Source organism: Schistocerca serialis, chromosome 7 (genome assembly GCF_023864345.2).
Source record: "Schistocerca serialis cubense isolate TAMUIC-IGC-003099 chromosome 7, iqSchSeri2.2, whole genome shotgun sequence".
Taxonomy (NCBI): domain Eukaryota; kingdom Metazoa; phylum Arthropoda; class Insecta; order Orthoptera; family Acrididae; genus Schistocerca; species Schistocerca serialis.
In genome coordinates, this window is record NC_064644.1 from 539224991 (window position 1) to 539239575 (window position 14585).

Sequence of the window (14585 nt, forward strand, 5' to 3'; positions counted from 1 at the left end):
TGTAATACTTGCATAGCAGTTTTCAGAGAATTCATTGTACAATGTAGTTCGAGCTATGGAATGTGTTATGATTCGTCTGAGAATAAAAACAGTGTAAAAAGGTAGAGTTAACATATCCTTTATCCATCGTTTGGAATATTAAGTCTAACTATGAATTAAGTTTGTAGTTACGATAGCAGCTTTTCTAAAAAAATGTAAAGTGTGTACACAATTTAGTGCATTCTGTGTAATACTTGTATAGCAGTTTTCAAATAATTCATTGTACAATGTAGTTCGAGCTACGGAATGTGTTATGATTAGTCCGAGAATAATAACGGTGTAAAAAGGTAGAGTCAACATATCCTTTATCCACCGTTTTGAATATTAAGTCTAACTATGAATTAAATATGTAGTTACGATAGCAGCTTTTCTACCAAAATGTAAAGTGTGTACACAATTTTGTGCAGTCTGTGTAATACTTGTATAGGAGTTTTCAAAAAATTCATTGTACAATGTAGTTCGAGCTATTGAATGTGTTATGATTCGTCTGAGAATAATAACAGTGTAAAAAGTTAGAGTTAACATATCCTTTATCAACCGTTTGGAATATTAAGTCTAACTATGAATTAAGTTTGTAGTTACTATAGCAGCTTTTGTACCAAAATGTAAAGTGTGTACACAATTTAGTGCAGTCTGTGTAATACTTGTATAGCAGTTTTCAAAGAATTCATTGTACAATGTAGTTCGAGCTACGGAATGTGTTACGATTCGTCTGAGAATAATAACAGTGTAAAAAGGTTGAGTTAACATATCCTTTCTCCACCGTTTGGAATATTAAGTCTAACAATGAATTAAGTTTGTAGTTAGGATAGCAGTTTTTCTACCAAAATGTAAAGTGTGTACTCGATTTAGTGCAGTCTGTAATACTTGTATAGCAGTTTTCAAAGAATTCATTGTACAATGCAGTTCGAGCTACGGAATGTGTTATGATTCGTCTGAGAACAATAACAGTGTAAAAAGGTAGAGTTAACATATCCTTTATCAACCGTTTGGAATATTAAGTCTAACTATGAATTAAGTTTGTAGTTATGATAGTAGCTTTTCTACCAAAATTAAAAGTGGGTACACAATTTAGTGCAATCTGTGTAATACTTGATAGCAGTTTTCAAAGAAGTCATTGTACAATGTAGTACGAGCTACGGAATGTGTTATGATTCGTCTGAGAATAATAACAGTGTAAAAAGGTAGAGTTACATTTCCTGTATCCACCGTTTGGAATATTAAGTCTAACTATGAATTAAGTTTGTAGTTACGATAGCAGCTTTTCTACCAAAATGTAAAGTGTGTACACAATTTAGTGCAGTCTTTGTAAAACTTGTATAGCCGTTTTCAAAGATATCATTGTACAATGTCGTGCGAGCTACGGAATGTGTTATGATTCGTCTGAGAATAATAACAGTGTAAAAAGGTAAAGTTAACATATCCTTTATCCACCATTTGGAACATTAAGTCTAACTATGAATTAAGTTTGTAGTTACGATAGCAGCTTTTCTACCAAAATGTATAGTGTGTACACAATTTAGTGCAGTCTGTGTAATACTTTATAGCAGTTTTCAAAGAATTCATTGTACAATGTAGTTCAAGCTATGGAATGTGTTATGATTCGTCTGAGAATAATAACAGTGTAAAAAGGTAGAGTTAACATATCCTTTATCCACCGTTTGGAATATTAAGTCTAACTATGAATTAAGTTTGTAGTTACGATAGCAGCTTTCTACCAAAACGTATAGTGTGTACACAATTTAGTGCAGTCTGTGTAATACTTTATAGCAGTTTTCAAAGAATTCATTGTACAATGTAGTTCGAGCTATGGAATGTGTTATGATTCGTCTGAGAATAATAACAGTGTAAAAAGGTAGAGTCAACATATCCTTTATCCACCGTTTGGAATATTAAGCCTAACTAAGAAATAAGTTTGTAGTTACGATAGCAGCTTTTCTACCAAAATGTAAAGTGTGTACACAATTTAGTGCAGTCTGTGTAATAATTGCATACCAGTTTTCAATGAATTCATTGTACAATGTAGTTCGAGCTACGGAATGTGTTATGATTCGTCTGGGAATAATAACAGTGTAAAAAGGTAGAGTTAACATATCCTTTATCCACCGTTTGGAATATTAAGTCTAACTATGAATTAAGTTTGTAGTTACGATAGCAGCTTTGCTACCAAAATGTAAAGTGAGTACACAACTTAGTGCAGTCTGTGTAAAACTTGTATAGCAGTTTTCAAAGAATTCATTGTACAATTTAGTTCGAGCTACAGAATGTGTTATGATTCGTCTGAGAATAATAATAGCGTAAAAAGGAAGAGTTAACATATCCTTTATCCACCGTTTGGAATGTGAAGTCTAACTATGAATTAAGTTTGTAGTTACTATAGCAGCTTTTCTACCAAAATGTAAAGTGTGTACACAATTTAGTGCAGTCTGTGTAACACTTGAATAGCAGTTTTCAAAGAATTCATTGTACAATGTAGTTCGAGCTACGGAATGTGTTATGATTCGTCTGAGAATACTAACAGTGTGAAAAGGTAGAGTTAACATATCCTTTATCCACCGTTTGGAATATTAAGTCTAACTATGAATTAAGCTTGTAGATACGATAGCATCTTTTCTACCAAAATGTAAAGTGTGTACACAATTTAGTGGAGTCTGTGTAATACTTGCATAGCAGTTTTCAGAGAATTCATTGTACAATGTAGTTCGAGCTATGGAATGTGTTATGATTCGTCTGAGAATAAAAACAGTGTAAAAAGGTAGAGTTAACATATCCTTTATCCACCGTTTGGAATATTAAGTCTAACTATGAATTAAGTTTGTAGTTACGATAGCAGCTTTTCTAAAAAAAAATGTAAAGTGTGTACACAATTTAGTGCATTCTGTGTAATACTTGTATAGCAGTTTTCAAATAATTCATTGTACAATGTAGTTCGAGCTACGGAATGTGTTATGATTCGTCCGAGAATAATAACAGTGTAAAAAGGTAGAGTTAACATATCCTTTATCCACCGTTTGGAATATTAAGTCTAACTATGAATTAAATTTGTAGTTACGATAGCAGCTTTTCTACCAAAATGTAAAGTGTGTACACAATTTTGTGCAGTCTGTGTAATACTTGTATAGGAGTTTTCAAAAAATTCATTGTAAAATGTAGTTCGAGCTATGGAATGTGTTATGATTCGTCTGAGAATAATAACAGTGTAAAAAGGTAGAGTTAACATATCCTTTATCCACTGTTTGGAATATTAAGTCTAACTATGAATTAAGTTTGTAGTTACTATAGCAGCATTTGTACCAAAATGTAAAGTCTGTACACAATTTAGTGCAGTCTGTGTAATACTTGTATAGCAGTTTTCAAAGAATTCATTGTACAATGTAGTTCGAGCTACGGAATGTGTTACGATTCGTCTGAGAATAATAACAGTGTAAAAAGGTTGAGTTAACATATCCTTTATCCACCGTTTGGAATATTAGGTCTAACAATGAATTAAGTTTGTGGTTAGGATTGCAGATTTTCTACCAAAATGTAAAGTGAGTACTCAATTTAGTGCAGTCTGTAATACTTGTATAGCAGTTTTCAAAGAATTCATTGTACAATGTAGTTCGAGCTACAGAATGTGTTATGATTCGTCTGAGAATAATAACAGTGTAAAAAGGTAGAGTTAAAATATCCTTTATCAACCGTTTGGAATATTAAGTCTAACTATGAATTAAGTTTGTAGTTACGATACTAGCTTTTCTACCAAAATTAAAAGTGTGTACACAATTTAGTGCAGTCTGTGTAATACTAGTATAGCAGTTTTCAAAGAATTCATTGTACAATGTAGTTCGAGCTATGGAATGTGTTTTGATTCGTCTGAGAATAGTAACAGTGTAAAAAGGTAGAGTTAACATATCCTTTATCCACCGTTTGGAATATTAAGTCTAACTGTGAATTAAGTTTGTAGTTACGATAGCAGCTTTCTACCAAAATGTAAAGTGTGTACACAATTTAGTGCAGTCTGTGTAATACTTGATAGCAGTTTTCAAAGAATTCATTGTACAATGTGGTTCGAGCTACGGAATGTGTTATGATTCGTCTGAGAATAATAACAGTGTAAAAAGGTAGAGTTACATTTCCTTTATCCACCGTTTGGAAAATTAAGTCTAACTATGAATTAAGTTTGTAGTTACGATAGCAGCTTTTCTACCAAAATGTAAAGTGTGTACACAATTTAGTGCGTCCTTGTAAAACTTGTATAGCCGTTTTCAAAGATATCATTGTACAATGTAGTGCGAGCTACGGAATGTGTTATCATTCGTCTGAGAATAATAACAGTGTAAAAAGGTAAAGTTAACATATCCTTTATCCACCATTTGGAACATTAAGTCTAACTATGAATTAAGTTTGTAGTTACGATAGCAGCTTTTCTACCAAAATGTATAGTGTGTACACAATTTAGTGCAGTCTGTATAATACTTCATCCAGTTTAAAAAAATTCATTGTACAATGTAGTTCGAGCTATGGAATGTGTTATGATTCGTCTGAGAATAATAACAGTGTAAAAAGGTAGAGTTAACATATCCTTTATCCACCGTTTGGAATATTAAGTCTAACTATGAATTAAGTTTGTAGTTACGATAGCAGCTTTTGTACCAAAATGTAAAGCGCGTACACAATTTAGTGGAGTCTTTGTAAAACTTGTATAGCCGTTTTCAAAGATACCATTGTACAATGTAGTGCGAGCTACGGAATGTGTTATCATTCGTCTGAGAATAATAACAGTGCAAAAAGGTAAAGTTAACATATCCTTTATCCTCCATTTGGAACATTAAGTCTAACTATGGATTAAGTTTGTAGTTACTGTAGCAGCATTTCTACCAAAATGTAAAGTGTGTACACAATTTAGTGCAGTCTGTGTAATACATGTATAGCAGTGTTCAAAGAATTCATTATACAATGTAGTTCGAGCTACGGAATGTGTTATGATTCGTCTGAGAATACTAACAGTGTAAAAAGGTAGAGTTGACATATCCTTTATCCACCGTTTGGAATATTAAGTCTAACTATGAAGTAAGTTTGTAGTTACGATAGCAGCTTTTCTACCAAAATGTAAAGAGTGTACACAATTTAGGGCAGTCTGTGTAATACTTGAATAGCAGTTTTCAAAGAATTCATTGTACAATGTAGTTCGAGCTATGGAATGTGTTATGATTCGACTGAGATTAATATCAGTGTAAAAAGGAAGAGTTAACATATCCTTTATCCACCGTTTGGAATATTAAGTCTAACTTTGAATTAAGTTCGTAGTTACGATAGCAGCTTTTCTACCAAAATGTAAAGTGTGTACACAATTTAGTGCAGTCTGTGTAATAATTGTATAGCAGTTTTCAAAGAATTCATTGTACAATGTAGTTCGAGCTATGGAATGTGTTTTGATTCGTCTGAGAATAATAACAGTGTAAAAAAGTAGAGTTACCATATCCTTTATCCACCGTTTGGAATATTAATTCTATCTATGAATTAAGTTTGTAGTTACGATAGCAGTTTTCTACCAAAATTTAAAGTGTGTACACAATTTAGTGCAGTCTGAGTAATACTTTATAGCAGTTTTCAAAGAATGCATTGTACAATGTAGTTCGAGCTATGGAATGTGTTATGATTCGTCTGAGAATAATAACAGTGTTAAAGGGAAGAGTTAACATATCCTTTATCCACCCTTTGGAATATTAAGTCTAACTATGAATTAAGTTTGTAGTTACGATAGCAGCTTTTCTACCAAAATGTAAAGTGTGTACACAATTTAGTGCAGTCTGTGTAATACTTGTATAGCAGTTTTCTAAGAATTCATTGTTCAATGTAGTTCGAGCTATGGAATGTGTTTTGATTCGTCTGAGAATAATAACTGTGTAAAAAGGTAGAGTTAACATATTCTTTATCCACCGTTTGGAATATTAAGTCTAACTATGAATTAAGCTTGTAGTTATGACAGCAGCTTTTCAACCAAAATGTAAAGTGTGTACACAATTTAGTGCAGTCTGTGTAATTATTGCATACCAGTTTTCAATGAATTCATTGTAGAATGTAGTTCGAGCTACGGAATGTGTTATGATTCGTCTGGGAATAATAACAGTGTAAAAAGGTAGAGTTAACATATCCTTTATCCACCGTTTGGAATATTAAGTCTAACTATGAATTAAGTTTGTAGTTACGATAGCAGTTTCCTACCAAAATGTAAAATGTGTACACAACTTAGTGCAGTCTGTGTAAAACTTTATAGCAGTTTTCAAAGAATTCATTGTACAATGTAGTTCGGGCTACGGAATGTATTATGATTCGTCTGAGAATAATAACAGTGTAAAAAGGTAGAGTTAACATATCCTTTATATACCATTTGGAATATTAAGCCTAACTACGAATTAACTTTGTAGTTACGATAGCAGCTTTTCTACCAAAATGTAAAGCGTTTACACAATTTAGTGCAGTCTGTGTAATACATGTATAGCAGTTTTCAAAGAATTCATTGTACAATGTAGTTCGAGCTATGGAATGTGTTATGATTCGTCTGAGAATAGTAACCGTGTAAAAAGGTAGAGTTAACGTATCCTTTATCCACCGTTTGGAATATTAAGTCTAACTTTGAATTAGGTTTTTAGTTACGATAGCAGCTTTTCTACCAAAATGTAAAGTGTGTAAACAATTTAGTGCAATCTGTGTAATACTTTATAGCAGTTTTCAAAGAATTCATTGTACAATGTAGTTCGAGCTACGGAATGTATTATGATTCGTCTGAGAATAATAACAGTGTAAAAAGGTAGAGTTAATATATCCTTTATCCACTGTTTGGATTATTAAGTCTAACTATGAATTAAGTTTGTAGTTACGATAGCACCTTTTCTACCAAAATGTAAAGTGTGTACACAATTTAGTGCAGTCTGTGTAATACTTGTATAGCAGTTTTCTAAGAATTCATTGTACAATGTAGTTCGAGCATGGAATGTGTTATGATTCGTCTGAGAATAACAACAGTGTAAAAAGGTAGAGTTAACACATCCTTATCCACCGTTTGGAATATTGGGTCTAACTATGAATTAAGTTTGTAGTTACGATAGCAGCTTTTCCACCAAAATGTAAAGTGTGTACACAATTTAGTGGAGTCTGTGTAATACTTGTATAGCAGTTTCCAAAGAATTCATTGTACAATGTAGTTCGAGCTATGGAATGTGTTTTGATTCGTCTGAGAATAATAACAGTGTAAAAAGGTAGAGTTACATTTCCTTTATCCACCGTTTGGAAAATTAAGTCTAACTATGAATTAAGTTTGTAGTTACGATAGCAGCTTTTCTACCAAAATGTAAAGTGTGTACACAATTTAGTGCGTCCTTGTAAAACTTGTATAGCCGTTTTCAAAGATATCATTGTACAATGTAGTGCGAGCTACGGAATGTGTTATCATTCGTCTGAGAATAATAACAGTGTAAAAAGGTAAAGTTAACATATCCTTTATCCACCATTTGGAACATTAAGTCTAACTATGAATTAAGTTTGTAGTTACGATAGCAGCTTTTCTACCAAAATGTATAGTGTGTACACAATTTAGTGCAGTCTGTATAATACTTTATCCAGTTTAAAAAAATTCATTGTACAATGTAGTTCGAGCTATGGAATGTGTTATGATTCGTCTGAGAATAATAACAGTGTAAAAAGGTAGAGTTAACATATCCTTTATCCACCGTTTGGAATATTAAGTCTAACTATGAATTAAGTTTGTAGTTACGATAGCAGCTTTTCTACCAAAATGTAAAGCGCGTACACAATTTAGTGGAGTCTTTGTAAAACTTGTATAGCCGTTTTCAAAGATACCATTGTACAATGTAGTGCGAGCTACGGAATGTGTTATCATTCGTCTGAGAATAATAACAGTGCAAAAAGGTAAAGTTAACATATCCTTTATCCTCCATTTGGAACATTAAGTCTAACTATGGATTAAGTTTGTAGTTACTGTAGCAGCATTTCTACCAAAATGTAAAGTGTGTACACAATTTAGTGCAGTCTGTGTAATACATGTATAGCAGTGTTCAAAGAATTCATTATACAATGTAGTTCGAGCTACGGAATGTGTTATGATTCGTCTGAGAATACTAACAGTGTAAAAAGGTAGAGTTGACATATCCTTTATCCACCGTTTGGAATATTAAGTCTAACTATGAAGTAAGTTTGTAGTTACGATAGCAGCTTTTCTACCAAAATGTAAAGAGTGTACACAATTTAGGGCAGTCTGTGTAATACTTGAATAGCAGTTTTCAAAGAATTCATTGTACAATGTAGTTCGAGCTATGGAATGTGTTATGATTCGACTGAGATTAATATCAGTGTAAAAAGGAAGAGTTAACATATCCTTTATCCACCGTTTGGAATATTAAGTCTAACTTTGAATTAAGTTTGTAGTTACGATAGCAGCTTTTCTACCAAAATGTAAAGTGTGTACACAATTTAGTGCAGTCTGTGTAATAATTGTATAGCAGTTTTCAAAGAATTCATTGTACAATGTAGTTCGAGCTATGGAATGTGTTTTGATTCGTCTGAGAATAATAACAGTGTAAAAAAGTAGAGTTACCATATCCTTTATCCACCGTTTGGAATATTAATTCTATCTATGAATTAAGTTTGTAGTTACGATAGCAGTTTTCTACCAAAATTTAAAGTGTGTACACAATTTAGTGCAGTCTGAGTAATACTTTATAGCAGTTTTCAAAGAATGCATTGTACAATGTAGTTCGAGCTATGGAATGTGTTATGATTCGTCTGAGAATAATAACAGTGTAAAAGGGAAGAGTTAACATATCCTTTATCCACCCTTTGGAATATTAAGTCTAACTATGAATTAAGTTTGTAGTTACGATAGCAGCTTTTCTACCAAAATGTAAAGTGTGTACACAATTTAGTGCAGTCTGTGTAATACTTGTATAGCAGTTTTCTAAGAATTCATTGTTCAATATAGTTCGAGCTATGGAATGTGTTTTGATTCGTCTGAGAATAATAACTGTGTAAAAAGGTAGAGTTAACATATTCTTTATCCACCGTTTGGAATATTAAGTCTAACTATGAATTAAGCTTGTAGTTATGACAGCAGCTTTTCAACCAAAATGTAAAGTGTGTACACAATTTAGTGCAGTCTGTGTAATAATTGCATACCAGTTTCAATGAATTCATTGTAGAATGTAGTTCGAGCTACGGAATGTGTTATGATTCGTCTGGGAATAATAACAGTGTAAAAAGGTAGAGTTAACATATCCTTTATCCACCGTTTGGAATATTAAGTCTAACTATGAATTAAGTTTGTAGTTACGATAGCAGTTTCCTACCAAAATGTAAAATGTGTACACAACTTAGTGCAGTCTGTGTAAAACTTTATAGCAGTTTTCAAAGAATTCATTGTACAATGTAGTTCGGGCTACGGAATGTATTATGATTCGTCTGAGAATAATAACAGTGTAAAAAGGTAGAGTTAACATATCCTTTATATACCATTTGGAATATTAAGCCTAACTACGAATTAACTTTGTAGTTACGATAGCAGCTTTTCTACCAAAATGTAAAGCGTTTACACAATTTAGTGCAGTCTGTGTATTACTTTATAGCAGTTTTCAAAGAATTCATTGTACAATGTAGTTCGAGCTATGGAATGTGTTATGATTCGTCTGAGAATAGTAACCGTGTAAAAAGGTAGAGCTAACGTATCCTTTATCCACCGTTTGGAATATTAAGTCTAACTTTGAATTAGGTTTTTAGTTACGATAGCAGCTTTTCTACCAAAATGTAAAGTGTGTAAACAATTTAGTGCAATCTGTGTAATACTTTATAGCAGTTTTCAAAGAATTCATTGTACAATGTAGTTCGAGCTACGGAATGTATTATGATTCGTCTGAGAATAATAACAGTGTAAAAAGGTAGAGTTAACATATCCTTTATCCACTGTTTGGATTATTAAGTCTAACTATGAATTAAGTTTGTAGTTACGATAGCACCTTTTCTACCAAAATGTAAAGTGTGTACACAATTTAGTGCAGTCTGTGTAATACTTGTATAGCAGTTTTCTAAGAATTCATTGTACAATGTAGTTCGAGCATGGAATGTGTTATGATTCGTCTGAGAATAACAACAGTGTAAAAAGGTAGAGTTAACACATCCTTATCCACCGTTTGGAATATTGGGTCTAACTATGAATTAAGTTTGTAGTTACGATAGCAGCTTTTCCACCAAAATGTAAAGTGTGTACACAATTTAGTGGAGTCTGTGTAATACTTGTATAGCAGTTTCCAAAGAATTCATTGTACAATGTAGTTCGAGCTATGGAATGTGTTATGATTCGTCTGAGAATAATAACAGTGTAAAAAGGTAGAGTTGACATATCCTTTATCCACCGTTTGGAATATTAAGTCTAACTATGAATTAAGCTTGTAGTTACGATAGCAGCTTTTCTACCAAAATGTAAAGTGTGTACACAATTTAGTGCAGTCTGTGTAATACTTGCATAGCAGTTTTCAAAGAATTCATTGTACAATGTAGTTCCAGCTACGGAATGTGTTATGATTCGTCTTAGAATAATAACAGTGTAAAAAGGTAGAGTTAACATATCCTTTATCCACCGTTTGGAATATTAAGTCTAACTATGAATTAAGTTTGTAGTTATGATAGCAGCTTTTCTACCAAAATGTAAAGTGTGTACACAACTTAGTGCAGTCTGTGTTATACTTGTATAGCAGTTTTCAAAGAATTCATTGTACAAAGTAGTTCGAGCTACGGAATGTATTATGATTCGTCTGAGAATAATAACAGTGTAAAAAGGTAGAGTTAACATATCCTTTATCCACCGTTTGGAATATTAATCCTAACTATGAATTAACTTTGTAGTTAAGATAGCAGCTTTTCTACCAAAATGTAAAGTGAGTACACAATTTAGTGCAGTCTGTGTAATACATGTATAGCAGTTTTCAAAGAATTCATTGTACAATGTAGTTCGAGCTATGGAATGTGTTATGATTCGTCTGAGAACAGTAACCGTGAAAAATGGTAGAGTTAACATATCCTTTATCCACCGTTTGGAATATTAAGTCTAACAATGAATTAAGTTTGTAGTTACGATAGCAGCTTTTCTACTAAAATGTAAAGTGTGTACACAATTTAGTGCAGTGTATGTAATACTTTATAGCAGTTTTCAAAGAATTCATTGTACAATGTAGTTCGAGCTTCGGAATGTATTATGATTCGTCTGAGAATAATAACAGTGTAAAAAGGTAGAGTTAACATATCCTTTATCCACTGTTTGGAATATTAAGTCTAACTATGTTTTAAGTTTGTAGTTACGATAGCAGCTTTTCTAGCGAAATGTGATATGTGTACACAACTTAGTGCAGTCTGTGTAAAAATTTATAGCAGTTTTCCAAGAATTCATTGTAGAATGTAGTTCGAGCTACGGAATGTGTTATGATTCGTCTGAGAATAATAACAGTGTAAAAAGGTAGAGTTAACATATCCTTTATCCACCGTTTGGAATATTAAGTCTACTATGAATTAAGTTTGTAGTTACGATAGCAGTTTTTCTACCCAAATGTAAAGTGTGTACACAATTTGGTGCAGTCTGTGTATTACTTTATAGCAGTTTTCAAAGAATTCATTGTACAATGTAGTTCGTGCTATGGAATGTGTTATGATTCGTCTGAGAATAATAACAGTGTAAAAAGGTAGAGTTAACATATCCTTTATCCACCGTTTGGAATATTAATTCTATCTATGAATTAAGTTTGTAGTTAAGATAGCAGCTTTTCTACCAAAATGTAAAGTGTGTACACAATTTAGTGCAGTCTGTGTAATACTTTATAGCAGTTTTCAAAGAATTCATTGTAGAATGTAGTTCGAGCTATGGAATGTGTTATGATTCGTCTGAGAATAATAACAGTGTAAAAAGGTAGAGTTAACATATTCTTTATCCACCGTTTGGAATATTAAGTCTAACTATGAATTAAGTTTGTAGTTATGATAGCAGCTTTTCTACCAAAATGTAAAGTGTGTACACAACTTAGTGCAGTCTGTGTTATACTTGTATAGCAGTTTTCAAAGAATTCATTGTACAATGTAGTTCAAGCTACGGAATGTATTATGATTCGTCTGAGAATAATAACAGTGTAAAAAGGTAGGGTTAACATATCCTTTATCCACCGTTTGGAATATTAAGTCTAACTATGAATTAAGTTTGTAGTTATGATAGCAGCTTTTCTAAAAAAATGTAAAGTGTGTACACAACTTAGTGCAGTCTGTGTTATACTTGCATAGCAGTTTTCAAAGAATTCATTGTACAATGTAGTTCGAGCTACGGAATGTGTTATGATTCGTCTTAGAATAATAACAGTGTAAAAAGGTAGAGTTAACATATCCTTTATCCACCGTTTGGAATATTAAGTCTAACTAAGAATTAAGTTTGTAGTTATGATTGCAGCTTTTCTACCAAAATGTAAAGTCTGTACACAACTTAGTGCAGTCTGTGTTATACTTGTATGGCAGTTTTCAAAGAATTCATTGTACAATGTAGTTCGAGCTACGGAATGTGTTATGATTCGTCTTAGAATAATAACAGTGTAAAAAGGTAGAGTTAACATATCTTTTATCCACCGTTTGGAATATTAAGTCTAACTATGAATTAAGTTTGTAGTTATGATTGCAGCTTTTCTACCAAAATGTAAAGTGTGTACACAATTTACTGCAGTCTATGTAATACTTTATAGCAGTTTTCAAAGAATTCATTGTACAATGTAGTTCGAGCTTCGGAATGTGTTATGATTCGTCTGAGAATATTAACAGTGTAAAAAGGTAGAGTTAACATATCCTTTATCCACTGTTTGGAATATTAAGTCTAACTATGTATTAAGTTTGTAGTTACGATAGCAGCTTTTCTAGCGAAATGAGAAGTGTGTACACTACTTAGTGCAGTCTGTGTAAAAATTTATAGCAGTTTTCCAAGAATTCATTGTACAATGTAGTTCGAGCAACGGAATGTGTTATGATTCGTCTGAGAATAATAACAGTGTAATAAGGTAGAGTTAACATATCCTTTATCCACCGTTTGGAATATTAAGTCTAAGTATGAATTAAGTTTGTAGTTACGATAGCAGTTTTTCTACCAAAATGTAAAGTGTGTACACAATTTGGTGCAGTCTGTGTAATACTTGTATAGCAGTTTTCAAAGAATTCATTGTACAATGTAGTTCGAGCTATGGAATGTGTTATGATTCGTCTGCGAATAATAACAGTGTAAAAAGGTAGAGTTAACATATCCTTTATCCACCGTTTGGAATATTAATTCTATCTATGAACTAAGTTTGTAGTTATGATAGCAGCTTTTCTAACAAAATGTAAAGTGTGTACACAATTTAGTGCAGTCTGTGTAATACTTGTATAGCAGTTTTCAAAGAATTCATTGTACAATGTAGTTCGAGCTACGGAATGTGTTATGATTCGTCTGAGAATAATAACAGTGGAAAAAGGTAGAGTTATCATATCCTTTATCCACCGTTTGGAATATTAAGTCTAAGTATGAATTAAGTTTTTAGTTATGATAGCAGCTTTTCTACCAAAATGTAAAGTGTGTACACAATTTAGTGCAGTCTGTGTAATACTTTATAGCAGTTTTCAAAGAAGTTATTATATTCGCATGTGAGTAAGCATTCTTACGCCCACAAATACAGCGGACGTGTCCTTCATACAACTGCAGTAGTTACATTAAGTGTTGCTGTGTTAGATGCCAACCGGTTCCTACAATTGTAATAAGCGATTAGGTGCGAATTGCAGAGTGACCAAATATGCTTTCCCAACACATTTCACGGGAAGACTTGATCTTGTTTTTGCTCCTTAATTAATCAGAAGGAGTTGTACTGCATTTGTTTATTTGATATTTGTAGATTTCTCTACTTACAGCATCTTCAGTTACCTGTGGTAAGCAATTCTGTGTTTTATGTTTTAGCTGATGAGTGCTTCGTACTCCTACTATGCTCTCCTCAACCAGGTGAACGACAAATGAACAGTACGTGTCACTTCAGGCAAATTCCATCTATTCAGACCAAGATACAGAACATCGCAAACATGAGCAGAATCTCTCGACAGTCATTGGTTTTACGTGCTGGCGAATATGAAATGAATATGGTTTTTAAGTTTCTTCAGCGTAAGGTACATAAATAATTTTTCATTTCATTTTTGAGTGCGCTCAGTATATTGTCAAAGGAAAATAAATCTGCTACCACAAGTTCAGTAATAAATTCACCACAGTGTGACTACTTTTAGATCACATGTACTGTAATGTATAATTTCTGTGTATTGACATATAACAAAAATAAAACCGTTTGAGCACAGCAAAAAATTACAGAAAATGTGGTTAGATACGGAATTCCGAATGATTTCTTTCAGTATTTGACAACTGCGTGTCGTTTCATAAGCATCGAAACACTCAAGAAGGTTTAAAAAATGTTGATTTCAGTAATAAAACGCATCACCGGTACCGTATCTTTTATGCTTAC

The 14585-nt window shown here is 32.5% G+C and overlaps 1 protein-coding gene across 1 annotated transcript in view; it reads left to right on the forward strand.

Annotated features, from left to right (window-relative positions):
• The window catches only part of LOC126413226 (odorant receptor Or2-like), a 43266-nt gene extending 29174 nt beyond the window's left edge, over positions 1–14092 (forward strand). The window contains exon 4 of the mRNA XM_050083123.1: positions 14036–14092. Coding sequence (XP_049939080.1) covers positions 14036–14092 — 57 coding nt within the window. The remainder of the gene's footprint in view (positions 1–14035) is intronic.
• Positions 14093–14585: the final 493 nt, after the last annotated feature.